Source organism: Sminthopsis crassicaudata, chromosome 1, assembly GCF_048593235.1.
Source record: "Sminthopsis crassicaudata isolate SCR6 chromosome 1, ASM4859323v1, whole genome shotgun sequence".
NCBI classification, from domain to species: domain Eukaryota; kingdom Metazoa; phylum Chordata; class Mammalia; order Dasyuromorphia; family Dasyuridae; genus Sminthopsis; species Sminthopsis crassicaudata.
Window position 1 is genome coordinate 400,604,940 of NC_133617.1, and position 23,616 is coordinate 400,628,555.

Sequence of the window (23,616 nt, forward strand, 5' to 3'; positions counted from 1 at the left end):
AAATGTGTATTACAATACTATCGAGGAACTTGGTGAAATGGCTTGCTCAGGACCATTTAACAACTAATAACATCGGTATCCTGATTAGAAAGAGAGAGTTTAAGAGATATGGGTTTCCAGCAGACTAGTAAAGAGTATAGTACCCTAGCTGCTCCCATCAGAGCTGTAAAGAAATATTAGAATAACAAGAAAGAATTAAAGAAAAATCCTAGAATGTACACTGCAGTGAGCCATATAGCTGTTTCCATTGCTTTTAGAGAATGACTGACTGACTCAAGTGAACCTCTGAAGCAAAGGAAAGTCATGAGTGTATTTTCAGAGTCCCTGAAAGACTTGGATAAAGATGCCTGGTCTCCCTTATTATCCTAACCACTGGGAAAGTGACTGGAGGGAATGATGTATGTGCTTATCTTTTTCCTTTGCCCAGGAATCTTAGACACTGTGGCTATGTCTGGTTCTTCCTCAGTGGCCAAGGGTCAGCCTTCAGCTAGCTAAATTTGTAATAATAAGTCTTACTTTGATCAGATTGATTGCTTCTTTGACACAGCACCCATCTCATCAATCTCAGGGATGACACAAAAGGCATCATGGATCTAGCTTCTTTTCTTCTTCCTATGTTACTGATGGTCCACAGGTTAAAGGTACAGCTTCTTAAACAACAGAATGGTTTCCCAAAGTGTATTACAACAAAATTAGCCCATTCACACCACCCTAGCTGCATCCCAGGCCAGTAAATTATGCCCCACACTCCCAACCAGAGCATGTTGCCTTCTGGCCATCCATATTTTTGTTCCATGTAAATTGGCAATCAAGACATGCCCTCCTTGTAAGAGATGAAATGTGGATGGCCTTCCTGAGAAGGAAAATTAGGAAAAAGTACCTACAATTAAGCAGTTGTCTTGAAAGAAATAAAGTCCCCTATTGGAATATTATAGGTACCTTAAGAGATAGTCCTTAATGGTATTTGGGGTCCATAAGATAAAATGCAATTCAGGTCAGAAAGATCTGGATTAAAATTGTAGACTTTTATACAGTGCTTATATGGATTATTTCATTTGTTATAACAAGGGGAGCAGATGGAAGTTGCCTTTAATCAATGAGTTTTAGCAATTATATTCAATACCAAATTGGAAAGAAGAAATAATTGGGAAGTTGTTGAACAAAGAGCTAAAAAACGGAATTTTAAGACTTTGGGCTCCGTCTTAATGTAGTATAGTCACTGACTGGACAAAAAAACCAGAGAAGAATTTTCAGTCAGGAATTTAGCAAAAATGTCATTAAGGAGCACAAGAATCCCAAACTAACAGAATTAAAGACAAGTACATAGGGGAGCCCCATTTTATAAAAGATATCTAAGGAAGGTTTTTTTTTAAAAATTCAGTCTATCTTTCAAGTGAATTTTTTTCTTTTTCTACAGTATTCTAAATTAACATCAATATGAAAGCATCTGGAAGTTTGGCATCATGAAGGTCACAATCTGGATAAGTGACAGTCCCAGTTAATCCTGTCATGAAACGGAACCTCCTGGAGGGTAAAACATCCAGATGTGCAGCCCTGGGTGGCTCAAACATCCTTATGGCTGATTCAGTTTTGTACTTTTTATCCAAATGTTTTGTTTACATTTAATGAAGAGGGGAAAAGATTGAGTCATATGAGTTTACTTGGTAGACAAGCTGGGCTTAGGAAGGGAAAAAATAAACATCCAATTTATTTCTAGATTCAGGAAAGGCTCAAGGGAAAAGGGAAAAATCAATTAAAAGAGAGTTATCTTTTCAGGAATATTAAATGACTCACAGGGCATCTGAATGCTATAGTGGATAGATCACAATTCCTGATGTCAGGAAGACCCAACTTCAAATCCAGCCTGTATGGCCCTGTATGCCTCAGTTTCTACATCTGTAAAAATGAGCTAGAGAAGAAAATGGCAAACCATTCAGCATCTTTGCCAAGAAAACCCCAAATGAGGCCATGAAAAATTGGACACTACTGAGGACTAAATAACAAATTACTAATCCTCTTAAAAGTTTTCTGAAATTAATATAAGAAACATAACTAAAATCCCAGGTTTTCATCATGGATCACACAAGGAGATGCTCTTCACCTTGCCTAATACATATTTTTACTTCTTTCCTTCTTATAGTCCCCGTTTCATTCACAGAAGCTTAACTGAAATAAATGTATGATCTCTCTCTCTGCAGTTTCCATTCTCCTCATTTCTCTGTCCTCTCTCCTCTCTGCTCCTCTTGGTCATATAGAACCAACTCTTTATCTCCTTAACGTTCTCTCTGTTTCCCTGTCTTTTCCCCACCCTCTCCCCTAATCAAATGTCAGTACTGAGATCCAGTCTCTTTTTCTCCCTTGTTTTTCTCCTTTTATCCTGTCACCTTTGTCTATGTTATAAGTCTGAGCAGAACAACCCCAGCACATGGCCACTTAGGAGTTGGGCAAATCAGTATACTGGCTTGCTACAATAGAAATAATCCAAGACTACGTATCTAAACAAGGTAGAGCAAACCTGATAAAAGAATATCTAAAAAATTCATATCAATAGGAAATCACATTATGAGCCAAACTTAGAACAGCAGCAAGAGCAAGGAAGAGTTCAGAGTATTTCAACAAGAACTCATTGACAATAGGACTCATCATCTCATCAAGGCTATTACCCATCACCAGCCCACATTTCTGCGACATTTTACATTTTTAAAGCATTTCCCTAAAAACAACCCCGTGAGGTAGGCAGGTATTTACTGTCCTTCTTTTATAAGGCTTAGAAAGCAAAAGGAGTTTTGTCGAAGGCCATATTCTATTCTTGATCAATTTGGGTAAGAGGTCCATTGTTAAGAAGTTTTAGTTGATAGACTAGGAATGTGCTGATATTTTAAAAATCGTGTCCAATATATTGATTATCTCTATCATGAGCAAAGTGATTTACTTGCAGAATGTTGATACTTTTATCCAGGTGTTTGTGTAAAGTTGAATGTAATTCACTTTTTAAAAAAATCACCTTCTCTCTCAAACTGGAGAAGCTGGCTACTGAAAATAATTTATTGTAAAGTGATTTTTCTATAGACAAGAATTACTCCCAAATTAATTCTCCAGGGCAACTAAGTGGTGCATTGAATAGAGTAGTGGGCCTGGAGTCAGGCAGACTCATCTTCCCACTGTACTGTGGATTATGAGAGATGGTGTGTAAGCAGGAATATGCTTTTACAATATGTGAAGAATTTAAAATTTGTGAGAAGCAAAACTGATAGACCCTGAGAAAGGTGGTAGACTAATGATGGCTGGAGGAACAATGTCAGAGCATCACCTTTGAATGGAAAGGGGAATCTGCAAATGGAGTCTAGAGGAGAAATATGAAGAACCTTAATGGGTTCCTGTTCTCTTGTTATAACAGAAGCTGTCTATGTGGACAGGTGAAGTTAATCCAAAAATAAACAACAGTTCCATGGCTAGATAAAAATTATTTTAGGATGATTCCTTGTTGTACAATTTAGCAATTACCTGCTCTGTGATTCTGTTTAGTGCTTTTTTAAAAAGTCCTTCTAAAAAAAAAAAAAGAATAAAAATAAAAGATAGATTTAAGAATAAAAAAAAAAAAGTCCTTCTAAGAAATCCAACTTCTGTATCAAGATGAGCTGACAAGGAGAAAAAGTATGAGCATGGAGAGTTGAAAAAGAGTGTACAGTGAGTGGTAGCACACCACAGAGAAATACAAAAGAAGCTCCTCCACAAGAGCTTAAGAGATGATATAAGGCAGAGCTTCTTAAACTTTTCCACCCCGACCTCTTTTCACCTAAGAAATTTTTAACACGACCCTGGATAAACAGATATAAAATACAGCTATATAAATCAAACATTTGCTGATAATAAATCATAAATAAATTTATTTTAAAACAATTTCTGCAATACATAAATGTTTACCATTTATTAAACATGAAAGAAAAATTTTATGTTGAGATGGATTTGCTTGTTTATTTTTACATAAAGAATTAAATCTTGGCAGAATATTTGACACATTTTACTACTGCCAAATTTTTCACGACCCCCACATTCAGTTACAATATTCCATATGGAGTTGCAACATAAGAGTTTTTTTAAAAAGCTCTGATCTAAAGTATACTGTTATTGTTTGTCCTTCATTCTCAAAGAAGAATTATGATATCAGAGAGGTGATTCTGTGACATGTAAGTGATTTGGATTTAAGTGAGGGAACCACCTGCCTCACTTTCCCCTCCAGAGCCACTTTCCAGAATCATCTGGGTTCAGTGGCCAGATATAGATCAGGATGACTGGAGATGGCTGTGGATGCAGTGGGACCTTGGCCTTTTTAAGCTAAGATTTTGAACAGGTCCTAGTTTGACCTATGCAATGCTCAATCAGTAATTGAGACTAGGTATGAAATGAGGCAGAGAATGGCCTCTTTTACCTAGTCAAAAAACAAACAAAAATATATATATCAATCTGGGAGGAACTAAGATATGGGACAGAAGAGAAAAAAGACATGCCCTCCAGGGGGCAGCTAGGTGGCGCAGTGAATAGAGCACCAGCCTTTAATTCGGGAGGACCCGAGTTCAAATGTGCTCTCAGACACTTAACACTTCCTAGTGTGTGACCCTGGGCAAGTCACTTGACCCCAGGCTCAGGGAAATAAATAAATAAGTAAATAAAAGACATGCTCTCCCACCCCTGCCACACACACAGGTGGGATGGAAGCTTATTTATCTCCATTCCCTCCAGCATCCTGTTTCTTTACAGAAACACATTTTAAACATCCATTGGTCTACTCTGTTGTAGGTCAGAATAGGTAATAGGTTGTAATAGGTTGTAAAGATGTAGGAGTAAAAGGCTTAAATCGCCAATTGACTTAAATCAAGAAAATATTCAGTCAATGCATTTCATCTGACCTCGGGCTGAGCTCCCGTTCAATCTTTCTGAACAGAGATAAGGAGAGGAACGTTTTTTTTTCAGTTGGGCTTTATCTATGGAACAGATATCTACATTGAAGCAACAAAATGCTATTCCACTGTGCCTAGCATTGGATAGACTCTTCCTCTGAGTCACTTTCCCTCATTTACTGCAGATGTTTAGATACAAAAACCATCAAACCATTTCCCTTTGCTTTATTCCAGGAAAACCCTGTGACAAGGAAAATAATTTGGCTTTTCCTTTGCAGTGGCTTAAAAAATAACATTAAAAAATTACCAGATTTACTTGCAACGTGGTCATACCTTTTATCCCAATTTTTCAGCACTGAAATAAGAGTTTTACCATTTTTTCATATGAAAGAAACTAGTCAGAGACAGCAGTGGGAAGCAGATGATAAAGGAAGCAAAGAGTATGCAAGGGCATTGGGGAGAAATGGGGGGCAGGGAGAAAATAGGGGTAAAGGAGAAATATAAGTTCTGCTCAAGACATGTTTGTGTATTTCTAGACATTCTATTCAGCACTAAATCAAAATGTGACCATCACATAATTGACTACAATTACTTGAGTCAATAGATCACAGAATGCTAAACCGTTAGCACTGGAACAATCCTAAGGAAATAGAACTCACAAATAGAAAGAGGCTTAACCCCATTTTGTTCATTCCACTCATTTTATAGATGAGGAAACTCAGCCCAGAGATAGAAAGAAACTTGTTCAAAAGGATGCAGCCCATAGAGGACAGAGCTAGGATTAAATCTCAAAAGTCTCTTGATTTCTAATTTATCACTTTTTTCATTCCTTAATGGGTTGATTTGCTTCTGCCTAGGCCTGTGATTTCATCACTGTAAGGCCATCTGTCTCACACTCAAACAGAAACAGACACAAATTGACTTAGAAAAACACAAATTAACATCTATGTTGTATTGTGTTTTTATTTTCCTTTTTTAAAAAAATTCTCAAGTACATTTTGATCTGGTTTGGGCCAAACTTGAAAGTTTTGCTGGCCCCTTTTGGGCTGGTACTGAGTGTCTGAGTAGGGAATTACTACTTGTGGTACTAAAAAGTTTAGTGATTTTCATTCATCCTCCTTCAAAATCTCATTGTTGCATAAATGTGACTTTGGGTTCATAAAGGTTTAAAGAGCAAATTCTGGTAGGTCCTTCCTACAAATCCTGAAGGACTATCTATGAATGGGAGCTTCTCAATGAATTGTTCAAGGCTATCATATGAAAATCAACTTCAGCAAGGCTCATCAAAAAGTGAATTTCTGACCATAGTCATTCATGAAGACCATCTGCTAAAGGTCCGGTGTTCTATCTGTCCAAACTGTCCAAACTGACAAAATGCCAGTTCCTTTGAGACTTCGAAGAATGTCTACAGCCAGGAATGTGGTGCTAAATGTTTAACAACTGGCTCTCCAGAAGGAAAAAGTACACACGATACACTTTTAAGTTTAATCTACATTAACCTTTTCTTCATCCCTTTCTTCAGTCTAGGACAATCAACAAAAACAACAAATTAAGCCTTGATCTATAGCATCTGCAAAGATATAAACTCTCATTGAAAATTTAGAAATGATGTGTGCCCTTCTACAGATTAATAGACTCATATAGTCAGACGGGACCTTGGAAATCATTTAGTGTAAGCCCCTTGTTTTACAGAATAGCGATCAGAGGTAGAATAATTTGATCCCGGTTCCATAGCAAGGAATTTAGAAGGGATAATTTACAAGGAACAAGGAAAGGAACAGGAGGACAGGACTAGGAAAACTGGGCCCTTGTCTTAATTCTTCCACTAATTTGGACCCAACCTTGGCCAAATAAGTCAGTTGTTTATCCTGCTTCTTATTTATTGCACCTTTGAAATGAGGGCAGAGAGGTGACAAGGAATGGTGAATAGAGAGATGCTTTTGGAGAGCCAAGAAGACTTAGATTTAAGTCCAACTTAATACCTACTGGCTGTGTGATCCTGGTGAAGACCCTTAACCTTCTTGCCCCACATAATTCTCAAAATGATAATCTGAAGAGCAGTTGCTGATCTGCCTTGGGAGATGGAATTTCCTCCATGGGAATTCCGTAATTCAGTAAAATCACAATTCCTCTGCTCCTTAAAAAAAATTAGGGAGTTGGGATTTTTATTGATAAGATTCTTGTTTGCACTAACATCTTATGTTCTACAGTGACTTCCATTTGAAGATCTTATGTTTCAAGGTTCCTTCTAGCTCTAATGCTTTTAAAGAGTTCTTTCCAATGTTAAAATATGAATATTAAAAAGTAATATATTTAATATATTGTCTATTTAATTTGTGGAGGGCAACAGAACCTGACCCTCTGGTTTTAAACCCTAAGCTGAGTCAACATTTTGGGTCCAGCAGGCATACCCACAAAGTATTTTGGCAAATGCTAATTCTCATTAATGAAGCTAGAAGTTAACAAAAGGGAAGTGATATATTGGTCCCTTCCCTAGCAACCTTCAAATGGCTAATCTGGACACAAGTGGCTAAATTGTCATAGGAAGATAGAGCAAGAACTGAAAGGGACCTCAGGGAAAAGCTACTCTGACTCTTATTTTAGAGAAAAGCAAATCTAGCCTCAGAAGCGGAGAGATTATTCTAAGGTGACAGAGTTCAAATGGCAGAAGGAAGGTTTGCCCCTCAGTCTCCTGACCTCAGATTGCAATGCTATTTCCCTTTTGCTTTGCTGTCATATGCCAAGTACCTCATTCAATGAGCAGCTTGCACTGTTACTCAGGCTGGGGAAGAGTGAAGAGACAGATCTCATTTCGAGCTTTTCTTCTGAGAATTCTGCAAAAAATGCCTTGTGCTCTTAGATAATCAAAGAGGGGCTCAGGTGGCAAGGTGGAACATGTGGGGATATGATGGGGTCTGTGCCATCTGCAAGGAAGGTGAACCTCATTTCATGGCCTGGAAATTGTGGCTCTGGGGGACTTCAGCATCAGAGAGGGAAATTAAAATGGCATACATCCTGCTGAGAAAGCAGTCAGGAAAATGAATAAACCTATTCAGGAAAGGCTTCTTAGACCTACTGTGCTCATCTTCTGGATGGTAACAAGTGACAGTAATTGCAGGCTTTGGACAGAATCTCATAGGAGACTGAAGGCAACCCATAATCAGTGTTTCTTTGAGGGCCTGGTTCCAGAAGCCAGTGTCAAAGTGAATTATTCATACTAACTCCCCTCTTTAGCTACCTCTTAAACAGCTACCAATAGAGATTTGATGGGTTCCTACTGTGTAATTAACAGGAGGGTAAGGAATTCTAGATGTGGGAGTAAAGCTAGAGGACTCCAGCACATAAAAGATGACAAGATATCACCTGTGAAATCCTTTCAGGCTGAATCAATCATCCACTTTATGGCATTTTTGGGAAGAACAGACCTACAGTTTGACCACTTCTAAAAATAAACTAAGGTTTAATCTTATTACAACGGTAGTGTACCTATTTCACAGATGAAGGAACTGAGACACAGAGAAAGCTAATGATTTCCTTGCTATCTCCTATCAGCCAGTGACTGACAGAGGCAAGGCTTAAACAATTTAGACTGACGTCTTCTTCCATTCCATGGTGGATCTAACAATAGTAATGCAAGTTCAAATAACACTTTACAAAGTTACATCTATCATCTCATTTAGCCGCCCCAACAATTCTGGAAGGCTTTAGGACATGGATTGTTGTCTCCATTTTACAAATGAAAAGACAGACCTGCCTACTGCCACATAGCTAAGAGTAGGATTTGAATCCAGATCTTGTGACTTCAGCAGATTCAGCCCCATTTCACACTCTTCTATGGAAAGCTCTTTTGTTCATTCATTAAATATTTATTAAGTGCCTACTTTGGCCAGACACTGCACTAAGTGCCAGATCACACAGGGTTCAACGTGTTTAAAAAGGAACTCATCATAATTTCCCCTAAATCCATTCCTCCTCCAAGTTTCCCTATTTTTGCTGAGGGCAGTCATATAGGTTTTCAACATTGATGTCATCCTTGCTTTCCCTTTGACATCACCATTCATATCAATCCAGGTACCAAATTTTATACTCTTTCTACATACATACCATTTTTCAGATATGTTCTCCTCTTTTTAATTATGTTACCTTAGGTCAGCTCCTTATCACCTCTCATTTGGAGTACTGCACTAGTCTCTTAATGATCTCCCTACTCCCCCATTTTTTTCTTCTCCAAATCTATTGGCCACAAAGCCATCAAGTTATTATTCCTAGGACTCCCTTGCTAAAAATCTCTCTATTATATCTAGGATCTGATGAATTAGCTGTTGCTGAGGTCAATCTCACCTCTGCACTTTTGTACCAACTAGCCTGAGAACTTTGCCTATAAGGAGCACTTTCTTCACCTTTATCTGATTTGAATTCCTAAATTCCTCCTGGACTCAGTTAACCTGCTACCTACTTTCTTGCTTTTTCCAGGACACTGTACTCTCTCTGTCCTTGAAGGATCATATAAAAATCATACGTATTTATTTATCTATGTATAGTTTCCTTCCTTTAGCTAAAATGTGAGCTCCATGAAGTATAAGATTAATTTATTCCTTTCTTTTCCCAGCACCTAGTGCAATGTCCACACACATTAAGTGTTTAAGTGAATTAAGCACTTAATTTAATTGAGCATGGTAAGAATTTTTTGAATTGAATTGTTTGGAGAGCACTTATATTTCTCACTTTATTTGATTGATCCTTCCAATAGCAATAAGTTTTTTGTTTTTTGAGGGTTTTTTTAATCCCCACTTTACAGATGAGAAAAACAAGGCTCAGAAAGATAAAGGGACTTGTGCAAAACCATTAGTGAATGAATTGAAACCAGTATTTAAATCCAGAATTTTCAGTTTCCAAATCCAGTGTTTTTCCACAGGAAAGTAGCTTGTTCCTGTTCTATTTGCAGATTTAAAAAAGAAAAGATTGAAAGAAACTCAATATTACCCCTTCCTTACTTTAATCCCTGGACTTGAGAGAGAGAAAGACTGCATGTAATATTGGGTCATTATGGCCTTTTAGCTGTGGCTTTTGAAAAAATAAAAGCATTTCTCACCATCCATCAACACCAGCTTTCTGCAGCTCTGAAATCCCAAAGGACAAGGACCCCATGAAGTCATTCCTGCTGGTCAGATCCCAGTCCCAAATCTCCACAGAAAGTCGTCTGTCTTTGTCAGCCTCTTTCAGTTGACTACAAAGAAAAAAAAAGATTTTCATAAGATGTTTTCTTACATTATGAAGGTAAGAATCACAATAATTTAGTTTTTTATGGGCTTACAAAGTGCTCTCTTACAATCACCCTATTGAGGTAATTATGGTTCTCCCCATTCTATAGACGGGATAAGTTGAGAAATCAAGGACAGGTAAAATACACAGCTCTTAAGTTTTAATTCCACTGAACTTCCTTGACATTTCCTAGGCGAGTTATAAAGAACAAAAAAAAATATGTTCAGTAACATTTTTGATGGTCTTGTTACCCACACATCAAGGTCTTCACCTGCTACAACCTTTTATCTTCTAGGTCTTTAAGTGAATTTGGAACATAGGACTGCTACTAATGATACAAAGGAATGATACAAAGAAAAGGATATCATGAGGATATTACAGAATTATAAACTAGATGGCTTCTAGATAAATGTGTCTTCTCTGGTTAGAGAAATTATAAATCAATCAAGAGTAGAAGAGGAAGAATTCTGAATTTGCATTCAGGATCTGAGTTCAAATGCTAGTCTCCTATGACCTACTATGCTATGTCATCTTAGGTAATTTTCATAGGATTTCAGTCTATGAATAGACCTTATAGTCAGAGAGTTACTCATATTCTGTACAGTTTCCCTGTATCTTAAATAAGGAAACTGAAGTAAATAGTCTCTTAAATTCTTTACAACTCTGAATCCAAACCTGGGACCATGGCAGCAGCGGGGTGGGCAAGAGTACTGAGAATGTAGTTGAGGGCTGATGTATGGAAGGTAACTAAAGAAGTCTGGGAAGAGTTAGAAAAAAATTATTGCACTTGTTCTTTTTTGGTCGAGAGAGAAAAATAAGAAACAATGAATGGAAATCCCAGGGGATGAGCTTAGGTCTGTAATAAAGAAAACGCTTCCTAACAATTAGAATTACCTAAAAATGACAGAGGTTATCTTGGGAGGCAGCAGGTTCTGCCATTAGAGGTTTTCAAGAAAAAACTTGATGGCCATTGTTTGGAGATATGGAGACAAGGGTTCTTGATTACAAAGAAATTGGACTAGATTTACTTCAAAATTTACTTCTAACTCTAAAGTGCTGTGATTCTGTGGAGAACATTAAAGCTGTGAGGAGAACAAGTCATATCAGGAATTGCTTAGGTAAAAGAAAATATTTGGCTTGAAAAACAGAAGATTTCATCACAATCTTCAGATATTTTAAAGACTACCATCTAGAAGAGGCCATACATTTTTTGTTTTGCTTGGGGCCAGAAGGAAGGACTTGATAAGACTTCAGAAAGGCAGATTTTTTTTTTTTATTCATTACGAGTGGAATGGTCTAAAATTGGAATGGGTATTCTCAAGAGAAAATGATCTCCACATCTTTGGAAATATTCAGGAGGAGCAAAGATTGAACTGTTCTTTGAGGATGGAATAATCAGGATTTCTCTTTCAATAAGAGATAGAAACCTCTCAGGTCCTCCATCTAGCATGACATGCTAATTCTATACTAACCCATCAAGTATTAATAAGGCCGCTTTGAAACACCCAAGCTCTGTCTCAAGTGAACTGTAAGGAAAGAAGGGAGGATTTCCCTACTTAAGCCAGAAAGATTGAGGAGAATTAGAGAACAAACCCTACAAATTAGACACAGACTGATAGAAATAATATTGCAGAAACACACAAAAGAGAACATAATCCCTGGAGTTCTGGAGGATAGCCAATAAAAGTTGAAGGGAAAAAAGAGAGCTCTTGAAGAATTGATGGAAGAACATGTAACAGATTTAGAATGAGAAGCCAGGGATGGATTGCAATTTGGAGGAATACCTGTGTCAATGAGATCAGGAATGTTCCAGACTCTTGAGACATAAAACCAACAATCAAAAAGCAGGGAGATTAGATTTGGCTAGTTTTCTTCCAAACCATTTCCTCATAATGACTTTTTGAGAACCTATTCTGGGAATTAAGAAAGTGACTTCATATTCACTGATACATAAGATTCTATCATCTATTGCCCAGTTTGAGAAGGGTCTGTCCCAATTGGTATCCTTCACAGATCTAAAGATAAGGAAAAACTTACTAGCAATTAGAAATATCTAAAAATATAATATGCTGCCTTGAGAAGTAGTTGAGTTCTGTCTATTTGAGAAAAGACTGAGAAACTTGATTGGGAGAAGGGTGGGATGGGGGAATGGAGAGGAAAGAGACAGCCAGACAAACAGAAACAGACACACACAAAGAGGTAAAGAGACAAGGTAATTCAGACCCCCAAATCTTAGGGACCTGAAGCCAATTCCTCTTAACTTACCCAACTAGAATTATGATACTTACAACTTAAAAGTTTCATTCCACTCAGGGTTGAGGGAACACTTGATGGTTTTAGTCTTCTGCTTGCTCTCACTCTTGGGATCAGGGATGAGTTTCAGTTTTACATAAGGATCTGATAAACCATTAGGATCCATAGGTACTAGATTTTTTGCATCTCTTACTGAAAAAAAGAAAAAGAGAGAAAATTAGGATCTGAACAGATAATGCAAAGCAAAAACATTATTATTAGCATCATCACTATTATTATTCCTGTCCTGAGGTAGATTTTCCAAATTCAGAAAGACCCATTTCCCAGGTTCTAATTTTGATTCTGTTCAAATATGCCTTTTTGTTACTCTGACATTAATGAGGTTGACAGAAGAATAGCAATAGTAACATGACATGCCCATGACAGTCCATTTGTCATTTCACACACATACAGATACATATCCCAATTCAAGAAGGAAAAATCTATTTTCAGCCTGAGGGAAAGCTTGAGAAATATCCCCTTTTCCTTAAAGACTCACTATCTGATGAAAACTAAAAAGTGTGCTTATAGACCCAGAACATACAAATATATTGCCTAAAACCAAGATTAATTACTAATAGGGATTCTGGATGTATAAGTATGTAAGCACTATGGATAACATGTGTCATGTACATGTCAAACATATATGATATTCTTGATAAGTGGATGGTGACTCCATCATATGTATATGTATTGTAAGCTGTATTTTGGCACATGCATAGCATTCCCGGTCTGTTTCCTCTATGTGTCATGAACATGCTACACACTGCATGTACACACCATGTCACCAAGTGTCATGATCCCACTTGGAGTTCTTCTGACAAAGATTCTAAAGTGGTTTGCCATTTCTTTCTCCAGCTCATTATATAGATGAGGAAATGAAGGCAAATAGGATGAAGTGATTTGCCTGGAATCATACACCTATCTACTGAGCTCCCTAACTGCTCATTCGTAGGAAGCCCATGTGCTATGTGCCTATTTCATTTACACATAATAGGAATAGTATGAAAAGGTGTGTATTCTGTGTAGTATGCTTGAGAAGGACATATGGGCCCTGTATATATAATGTGCACCTTGCTGGACGCTAGATTGCCTAATTGGGGGGGACCCAGTAAGGTTCCCCTAGACTCAATTTGCAGATTCCCCTTTCCATTCAAAGATGATTCCCTGACATTGTTCCTCCAGCCATCATTACTCTACCACAGGTAGAAGGTACAATATAAAAAGCAGACGACCTGTGGGAAGCCCTGAATTCAAATCTGATCTCCATATTTACTAGTTATATGACCTCTGACTTAACCTTTGTCTGCCTCATTCACAAAACAAGGATAATAACAGCATTTACCTCCTATGAGGTAAATGACTTAACATATGTAAAATGTCTTGCAAACCATAAAGTGCTACATAAAAGCTGGTTATCAACCTCTCATCATTGTTGTTAGTATTATTACTATTATTAAGTGCACAGCATTCATTGTGTTCATGATAAAGAATATGGTTCTATGTGTGTCTATCAGTCAACAAATATGTCAAAAACCAGAACAGAATACCAAAATGACTCGGATAGCCACTTTTATAAATAACTGGCAATTTACAGTTGTGTAATTCTACAAGTTTATAAAATTCTTTCTTCACATAGATATTCAAATAAATTTATGGTATAGGTAGCACAAGCATTATTATAATCTCAATTTTTTAAAAGAAGGAAATGGAAATTTCAGCAAAATGAAATTATTTCCATTCATTCAATAAGGCTAAATTAAATGTCTACTATATGTCAGGCACTAGAGACTCAAAGACAAAATGAAACAGTCCCTATCCCTAAGGAGTTTGTATTATATTGGGGAAAACAATGGAGATACAGAAAATTAATACAAATATGTATGTACACAAATATGTACTTAGCCAAGGGAAGGTACTAACAACTGTGAGAAATCAGGATAGGAAACCTGCAGAAGATAGCATCTGAGGTAAAAATGGAAGGCTCAAAAGGATGGAAATAAGGTAGAAGTGTTTCGCAGGGTTGGGGAGAAGATCTGTACAAAAGGTTCAGAGATGGGAAACAAAATGTTATATATAAGGAAAGCAAGCAGACTTTGTTAGAATATCTATACCTTCTAGCCAAATGTTTAGGATATTGTAATCCTGCAAAGACTAAGTTCCTGGAGAAGACAAGAGGGTTTAGGATCAGAGGTTCAAATAGATATGGCTTTGACAGAGAGTCACTTTTCCTTTTGGGCTGGGAGGTTGGGGAGAAGAAAAGGAGCATATTTTGAAGTGGAGTTCTGATAAGAGGCAGGAACTCATGGCTGATATCCTTAATGTTTTCAATAAAATATTTGACAAGATTTTAGTATAAGCATTGAAGAGCTGCCTAATTGAGACTGTGCAACAAAAATGTAATGGGTCCTAATCTTCATTGTTGTGATACTTCTTTTATTGCTGTTCAGTAGTACATGAGAGATCCCAGAGCTGGGACTTGTAAAGGATTGAACAATGACTTGACAAAGTGGCAAGGGTTTCTAGGCCAGAGAATAAAATTGATTTGCCCATGATCAAATATCTAGTGTCAGAGACAGGGTTAAAATGTAAATTTCTGAATTTCAGATTAGGTGCTTTATCCATAACTTTAAAATCTACAGAATTGAGCACAGACTGGAAATACCTGATTAAGATTTAATTTTAAAGTCTCTCAAGAGGAGAAAACTGTGTTTTACATCTTGTGTTGAGGATTCATCACTCACCTTTAATTCATTAGAGAGTGGGCTCCCACTATCTCAGAAGAATTAGGATCAAAGTATATAATCCTAGTCATTCCAGTGAAGTAGGCAGAAAAATGTGGCACTTAAAATCCAGTTTCTTAAAGTTCCCTAGGGTCTTGGATAATGAATACTAAATATACAAGGAAAGGGTTGAGATTATAGAATCAGAGAAAAAGAATCACAAAATTTATGAATTAAGGGAAAGCCAAATGTTCTATCTTGGATCAAGGCTATCCTTTTCATTGAGAATCCAAGCCATCCAGTCCAATAGGAATATATTAGAATCAGCTTTTACTGGTTCATATGAGCTATCTGTTAAATGTTCATTGTAAGCATTTGTACCTCAAATATCAACAAAACAAATTAGGATTTGACTTAGGAAAATGATGGAGAAAATGCTAATACTTCAGATTAAACTCAAAATGGTATTGTGGTTATTTTTTTTCTGGGAAGGCAATTATTAAATCTTCACCTGCATATCTCATAACTTCAATCCATACATGACTGAAATTTCTTTTTACAACATACTCAACAAGCAATCATCAGATCTTTGCTTGAAGCCTCAGCAGAGGGGGATCTATTACTTCCCAAGACATCCCATTCCACATTAAATTTTTCTTTAAGTCTAAATTTTCTTTTGTATGCCTTTTGCTATTCAAGGTCAATTGGAACAATTATATTGCCTTTTCAATGTGATATCCCTTCCAAAACATGAAGATAAATGATTATGTTTTCTATCATTAAATGTCATCTCTTCATCATACTGAAGATCTGATTTTTGAATGGATAAATCAAGAGATTATTAAGTGCCTACTAAGTGCCAGATATTGTGCTAAATATTATACAGAGACAAAATGGAAATTGTATATTTTAACCCTTTCTCTTCCTTCTCATTAAACTGGCCTATTAATATCTTATAGGGGCACTAGTTGAAAATATCAACAACTGTATCCATTCTCCCCCAAACTTCTTGCCAATGCCCCTTTCCCACTCTCAGCTAATCACAGTCCTTTCCATCCCCTATCATCAGGTCTGAGTAATTAACACATGAGCTATGAAAATAAAGACATTTATTATTACTCTTAATACCACTGAGAGATTCATGCAAATTGGGTATATACAGGTGCAATTGTAGGTCATGTACAACTCTAAGGCATCCTCTTTGCTTGTGATGCACTCCAGGATCCTGCCTTATATGGCTTCCCACTCCTATTGAATATATCTTCTTAAGGGTACCATGCTCTCAACCAGTTTGTCAGGCATGGGATTGAGAATTACCAGTCCTGAATTCCTTGATCCAGGACGAGAAGGCAAAGCTTTAGTGATTACTTCCCTTTACTTATTAGAGGGAAACAGGTAATTTTTACATAAAAATCACCAAATTTGATACCATTTCTTCTTTCCCAAGGTCCTTATTTCTCCTCAGAAAAATAGGCATAATAAAATTGTTGCCACTTCTTTTAAAGGGCTACTGGGAGAAAAGTGTTTTATATATTATTAAAATCACTAAACAATACTTGATATATCAGTTCATGTAGTAGTGAGGGGCCTCCTTCATTGACACATATACTTGCAATTGAACTGCTTAAAGAAAGGAAAAGCAAACCAGATTGCACCCATTGAAAGAATACCTTTTTTTGGGATAACTACAATTCACATTTCTATAAAGCTTTACAGTTTACAAAGTTATTTCCTTACAATAACTCTATGAGAATTATCTTCATTTGATAGTGAAAGGGGGAAAGGCTTTGAGAGATTACCTAACCAAGCCAATATGACACAGTTAAATAAAATTGAGATTCCATTCAAGTTCCTTTGATACTGAGCACAATGATTTTTCTCCAGTACAATATATAGTAGGAATAATATATTCATCCTGTCTCCATGCTATTTTTCCCCTTAAAAACTATTGAGACCATTCGCAGGTCTCGATTATCTCATTGACTAGACAGAGGCCCAACCACTGATAGGACTTTCTGGTCACTTGACTACAAAGCAGCTATGAGAAATTCCAAGCACCGTCTTTGATGCTTAGTTGGAAGAACATGATGGATAATTCAGGCAAATGAAGTTCACTAAGTTAAATCAACATGAGGTATCCTCAGTGCCTACCTTAATGAAAATCTTTCTGCTAAAGTTAAATCAATCTTTGTTTGTTAACTGAATGATCTCTGAATGTCTCATTTCCCCATTCCCCCCCCCCCAATAGTGAACCTAAACTATCTAGAGACTGGTTGGAGTCAGGGCCAATCCAGAATACTATCATACAAAATCATCATTTTTGTGTGTGTGTGTGTGTGTGTGTGTGTGTGTGTGTGTGTGTAAAGAGACAGAGAATCCTACCTTTTAGAAAGTGGGCCATTCTCTGCACCTCTATTTCAAATGATTTTTTTTCATAATGGAAATTTTCCCCACCCACCCTCTTCACTTAGCCTATACCACAAAAGCATTCACAAAATAATACCCTTATACAAGTCATAAAATCTATTCAAATTTAAACATATTAAATACCATACCATGATAAGAAATAGAATTATAAAATGAAAGGTGAAGTTAATGATATAGTACGCATCCTATATGCAGTACTGTATAGTAAACTTGACACAGATGTGCAATGTGTTGCCCCTTCCCCACACACTCCACCTACCCTTTATTACTGGCAATTGGCTGTGCAACTTTAGACAGTGGCTTTCTTTTTTCCCTTCATATATCTTAGGATAGTAAGCAATACTCTCCTAAATTAGTTTTGGAACTTTAAAAAAAATCTTGAAGATTCATCTTTTCAATGCAAGAAAAATTCACTCAAATGATGAAATGCTTCTGCCAACTGTTTCATTGTGAATCTTTTTAGGTTGACCTCAAGTTCTGAATCTTCCCTTTCTTCTTCTACAATCTTTGCTACTAGCAGCTCAATCAGAACCTCATTCAAAAGTTTTCCAAGATATTCAATCCACTCCTCCACATGATTCTCATCCATTTCTAACTCCAGTTCTTGTGCTAATTTTACAATCTTGTTACTCACTTCTTCAAATGCTTCATCATTGTCTCATCCACAAGTCAGGAATGAACTGTGGGCACACCATTTTCTAAACTTTCTTCATACATGCTTCTGTTGCTTCATCCCACACATTTCAGAATTCTTTACATAAAGCCAAATTTGCATAATGTGAATTTACATAAAGCAAGAACTGTCTGTGTGCCTACATGTATAGACATACATAATATATATACATATACACACATCTATAAAATATATACAATGTGATATATATATATGTATGTTTACCATGAAAACAGAGATATTTGTCTAATAAACTGGCATTAAATCAAAATATTCAATTCCATATCTACACAATGAATGCAGCTGGCATTTCCATTTAAACATTTCAGTAGCTGACTTTAAGATATCTATGTTTTTAAACCAAATAAAATTTGTTCTCCAAGTGGAAAATTATTCAACAAGCCACCAGTGGCTCAGAGGACACTGATAAGTGTAGTTAAAAAAACAATGAATTTTGATTAGACATGGGTTTGAGTCCCAAGCACTTTTCAATACCTGTATGATCTAGAACAAGTTACTTGTCCCCATTTTGACTCTCAGCTTCATCATCAGTTTAAAAAAGGAGATTTAACTAGAAGATTTCTAAAGATTTCCATATCAAAACCAATGATTTTGTGTGCTGCTTTCTAGGAGATAGAATTTGGAATGTAACATCTAACACATGGGGAGCTAAATAAAGAAAGGATTTGAGAAGATTTATGGCATCAGAAACTCACTGTCTGAGTGATTGGCAGCACATTTCCAAATAAAAACCTAACAGTTTGCTTCTTCCTAGTAGAACAAAGGTTAGTTTCTGAGAGATCCCTTTTCATTTTTCTTCCTTATAAGTTGACACTGCAACAAAGACAACCTGTTTGAGACATTTGGTTTGTTCTTCCCTTCTCTTTATCTCAGAAATTCATAGTAACCTTATGGTGCCCCTTGTACAACAAGAAAATGTGTTACACTCTTAAGCTGTCAATGTCTCAGCAAGTGATATTGTCTTAAATACAGATCCTTAAGAAGAATGACTATAAATAATGTCCACTTTTGAGGACAGTTCACTTCGCCTGTTTAACTCTCTGTCTCTCTAATCACTATTTCTGTCCTGGGACTGATCAGTTTCTTATGGAAAAATGTTGGCAGCTCCTGGGAGCTGTCCAGTGCTGAACGTCACTTGGAGAGTAAAGTAAATACAGCAGGGTCAGAGCCTTCTCCAAGGCCATCTGGTTGAACTCCTCATTTCACAGACAGATGGATGATTGAGGCATAGAAAGCTTATATGACTTGCTAGAGGTCAGGAAGATAATATCAGAGGGCATTTGACTCAGGTCTTCTGATACCAGACCTAGAGCTTGTCATTTTGGATATTAAAAATTATGTACAATCTTTTTGCTCAAGTTCAAAATCATTTGGACATATTTGGTTTCCTTGAAGTTTGCATTGGAAAGCTTATTCCTTAATGACCCTGGGACTCCTTTGCCACTGATTTGCTGAATTGTTTTTTCAGCTCCCAGATAGAATGTGATGTTGTAAATGAAAGAGTAGAGGAAGAGTATAAAACTTGGAGTCACAGGATTTGATTTTTGAGTCTTGATTCTGCTTCTTAACCCCCTGTGTAACAATGATAAAGTCACTTAACTTTACTGGGCTTCATTTCCTCAGCTATGAAATAAAGGCATTAGACTAAATATTCACCAATGTTTCTTTCAGTTCTAAATCTATGACACAATTGTTTAGTATCTCAGGTTCTCATTGTATGCTATTTCAAGCTTTCTAAACTGATTATTGAATTTCTATGTTATAGAACTCATCTCTTGCTTGTTTTTAATCCTTTTTAAATATTACTGTACTATTGATAACTTTCTTTGCCCTTTGAGATTGGCTAACAACAAGTGCAATCAATGCCACATAGGACTTTGGGCCACACATATTATCCTTAAGCAGCATATATAGGTAGATCTTCAGAACCCATGCATCAGCAAGATTCTCTGGCCTAAGTTGAAATTAATTTTCATGATGTTGTAATGCTCCAGTAAACTTGGTCTAGAACCAACCAACATTACGATTCATCTAGTTCAATGTTGACATGTGTGTATGTGTGTGTAGATTGACAGAGATAGAAACAAAGACAAAAAGATAGAGACAGAGATAGTAGATAGATAAATAGCTAGATAGACAGACAGATCTAGATATGTAAACAAGGAAAAATCTATAGAAGATTATTCTCATTTAACAATATGAAAAACCAAAACCCAACACAGCAAAGCAGGAATAAATATTCAGTGTGCCTGATCATGTGATGCTTTCCCAGTAGAATCAGGGATAAAGCAAGAGTACTCTCCACTATTATTTGAAATAGTTTTAGAAATGTTAGCTACATTAATGAGTCAAGAGTTAAAATTAAAGGTACAAATACTGTCAAGAAAGAAACTAATTTCCTTTTTCTGATGACATGATTACATACTTTTAAAAACATCAGAGATTAGCAGGAGAAAAAATATATAAATCCATAAAGATCATCAAGATTTCTTTATACTACCAACAAAACTCAAGAAGAACTAAAAAGAGAAGCCCCATTCAAATAACTACAAAATGCATAAAATAGCTTATATTTAACCTAACAAGACACACAGGATTCATATAAATATAACTATTCTTTACAGAAATAAAGAGACAAATGATTGAATAGATAATCACTGCTAATGGTTAGACTGTGACAATGCAGTAATTTACAGATTTTATGCTATACCAATCAAAATAATAACAGAATTCATTTGCAAGAACAAAAGGTCTAGAGTCTCAAGAGGAAGAAAAAGAAAACAGTATGAATGAAGGGTACGTGAAATTCCCATACTTCAAACAATATTTTAAGATGGTAATCAACAAGACAACTTGAAACTAGTAAAATTCTATATTTTCCATAAAAGCCTTCTCTGATTTATCCCAGCCCCCAAACATAAGTAATCTTTAATTTGGATCTCTGGTACCTCTCTCTTCCTTTCCTGGATATTTATATCCTATTCTAAATTAATTTATTTTTATAAATATTATCTTCCCTAAAATGATGTAGGCTCATTAGAGTCAAAGGCCTTTTCAGACCTTCATTTGTGTATTTATTTTTCAGTATTTGCTAAAATAACAGGTTTTAGAGCAGAAAAGAACATGAGTGGTCATCTAGTCCAAAATTCTAATTTTATTAAAGAAAAAAACTTGTTACATAAAAGGGATTGGTGTCCCACACCTTCAGGAGAAGTTGGCAGGAATGAGAAAATTCCATTCTCTTCACTCTTTTTCTAGCTCTCTTCAGGTCTCTAAGTCTCTTTCAATTCTGCAATCTCTTTAGGTGCTTCTGATTTTCAACTTCAAGAGAGTAAAGATGTGAATATGTGAACCGCACTTCAAATTGGAGAAGGGAGGAAAATTACTCAGGGAAAAGCTGCCTTGAGGGGAGTTGGCAGTCTCCATCATATTCTTATCTCTAGCTCCCTATTCTACAGACTGTAGAACTTCCCCTTAGATGACATCTAGGGAGGGTCTGTCTCAGTTGAACTGAGTTACCTCACTCCCACTAGAGAAGCTCCTTCCTTTTGTAATTCTGGTATATATTATCATATGTATACTTTATATGATTTCTTTTTTTTTTTTTTTTTTTTTGCTGATTTGGATAAATGGGTTTCTTTGATAGTTGCTATATGTGTTCATTGTGGAACTATTGTTTGGAGGGAAAGAGATGAAACCTCAGATATAGAATCTGGTGCTCTCCTTCCCTCCTACAATGAAAGAAAAATAAAAAATTAACTTGAATCTGAAAACCACATGCTTAGATGAACAATATTTAAGAGAATTTCAAATAAATTATATTTAAGGGAATTATAAATAAATATGATTTTAGCCCAAAATTCCCTTTATTTCTTTGAAGAAAAGGAGATGACTTTTAAATAAATTTTGTGTACATATGTGTACCACTCATGTATATTAATTGATATGTATATTCAATATTGGCATATATATTGCACATATACATATCTGTTACATATTCTATGTATATTCATGTGTGAATGACTGTGTATGTATGCAAATATATACATATATCAATATAACAAAGCAGATAGCTCAGTGAGGGCTTATATTAACATCAGAAAGATCTGGGTTGCAATCTTGCCTTTAACAGATATTGTCTATGTGATTCCTGGCAAATCACTTAACCTTTCAGTATTATTAAGCAGCTCAGACTAGCTGATGATGAGCCTAGGGAGAAAAACTTCCTCATAAAAATGAAAAAAAGTACAAATATACTTATCTACATACATATATATGGATATTTATCTTTTCATTTATTCTGTATACTCACATATACAATTTAATGCACATATAAGTGTACATATATGTATGTTTGTATATACACAAAGATACATATTCAGAAACAGAGAAAAAATTATCATAGGTCATATCCTGTTTTGTTTTTTAATAAAACATATGAGGTTGGGGGATGAAGCTATTTGGAGGCTAATACATTATGAATACAGGATGGACAATGGGGACTAAAATCCAAAGAGACAGTTGTTTTTTTCATTCTTTATGTTTCATTAGGTAAAGACCTACTGACCAAAGTTGACAGAGCAATGCTAAGCAGAATATGGGGTAAGGAAGGAAATCTCCCTGGAATCTATTTGGCAGGAATCACTTCAATTTTCTTGGTTAGATGTCTCTTCACTATCTTTGTTGAAATCCAGCCAGGCCAGATGGCACAAAATGCTGCACATGATATGGAAACATTTGGCAATTTTTTCCCTGTCAGATATGTGTGAGAGCAGTGAAGAAATGGGTCCTCTGATTTCTGCAACTGACTTAATGAGGAGATATAGCATTAATGCAGACCATTCCAAACTGGTTTTACCTAAGTCCATTTTAGGTGACAGATGAGACACCAGAAAATTTATCTACTGATGTTTGAGGGCTTCATATTGATAAAAAGCTGTATGCAGGTGTGTATGTCCCAACAAAACTAACTTCTCATGGAAGTCACAGCAGTAGAAAAAGTCAGACTCCATAGTTCATCAGGAAGAATAATATAGAGTGGAAATTATCTTTCTTGCCCTTACTTAAAAAGTACAAACTCACTCTCAGTTCATTAAGCAATACAAAAAGTATGTTAATTTCTTGCTTGAATAGTTCTTCTGATCTGATCTGATCTTCAAGGGCCATTGTGTTCATATAAGGCATGTAGAAATTAGGGAAGCTGGATGTAAGATATCCTTAAAATATAGAGGAGTAGGTGGGCAGCTAGGTAGCACAGTGGATAGAGCACCAGCCCTGGAGTCAGGAGGATCTGAGTTCAAATCTGGTCTCAGATACTTAA

At 36.2% G+C, this 23,616-nt stretch overlaps 1 protein-coding gene across 3 annotated transcripts in view; it reads right to left on the reverse strand.

Annotated features, from left to right (window-relative positions):
• PRKCB (protein kinase C beta) overlaps positions 1 to 23,616 on the reverse strand; it is a 629,528-nt gene that overhangs the window by 251,095 nt on the left and 354,817 nt on the right. For all 3 annotated transcript variants that reach the window (XM_074280025.1, XM_074280027.1, XM_074280026.1), the window contains 2 exons: positions 12,449 to 12,605; positions 9,991 to 10,125 (listed from right to left, as the gene is read on the reverse strand). In XM_074280025.1, the coding sequence (XP_074136126.1) occupies positions 9,991 to 10,125; positions 12,449 to 12,605 (292 nt within the window). The remainder of the gene's footprint in view (positions 1 to 9,990; positions 10,126 to 12,448; positions 12,606 to 23,616) is intronic.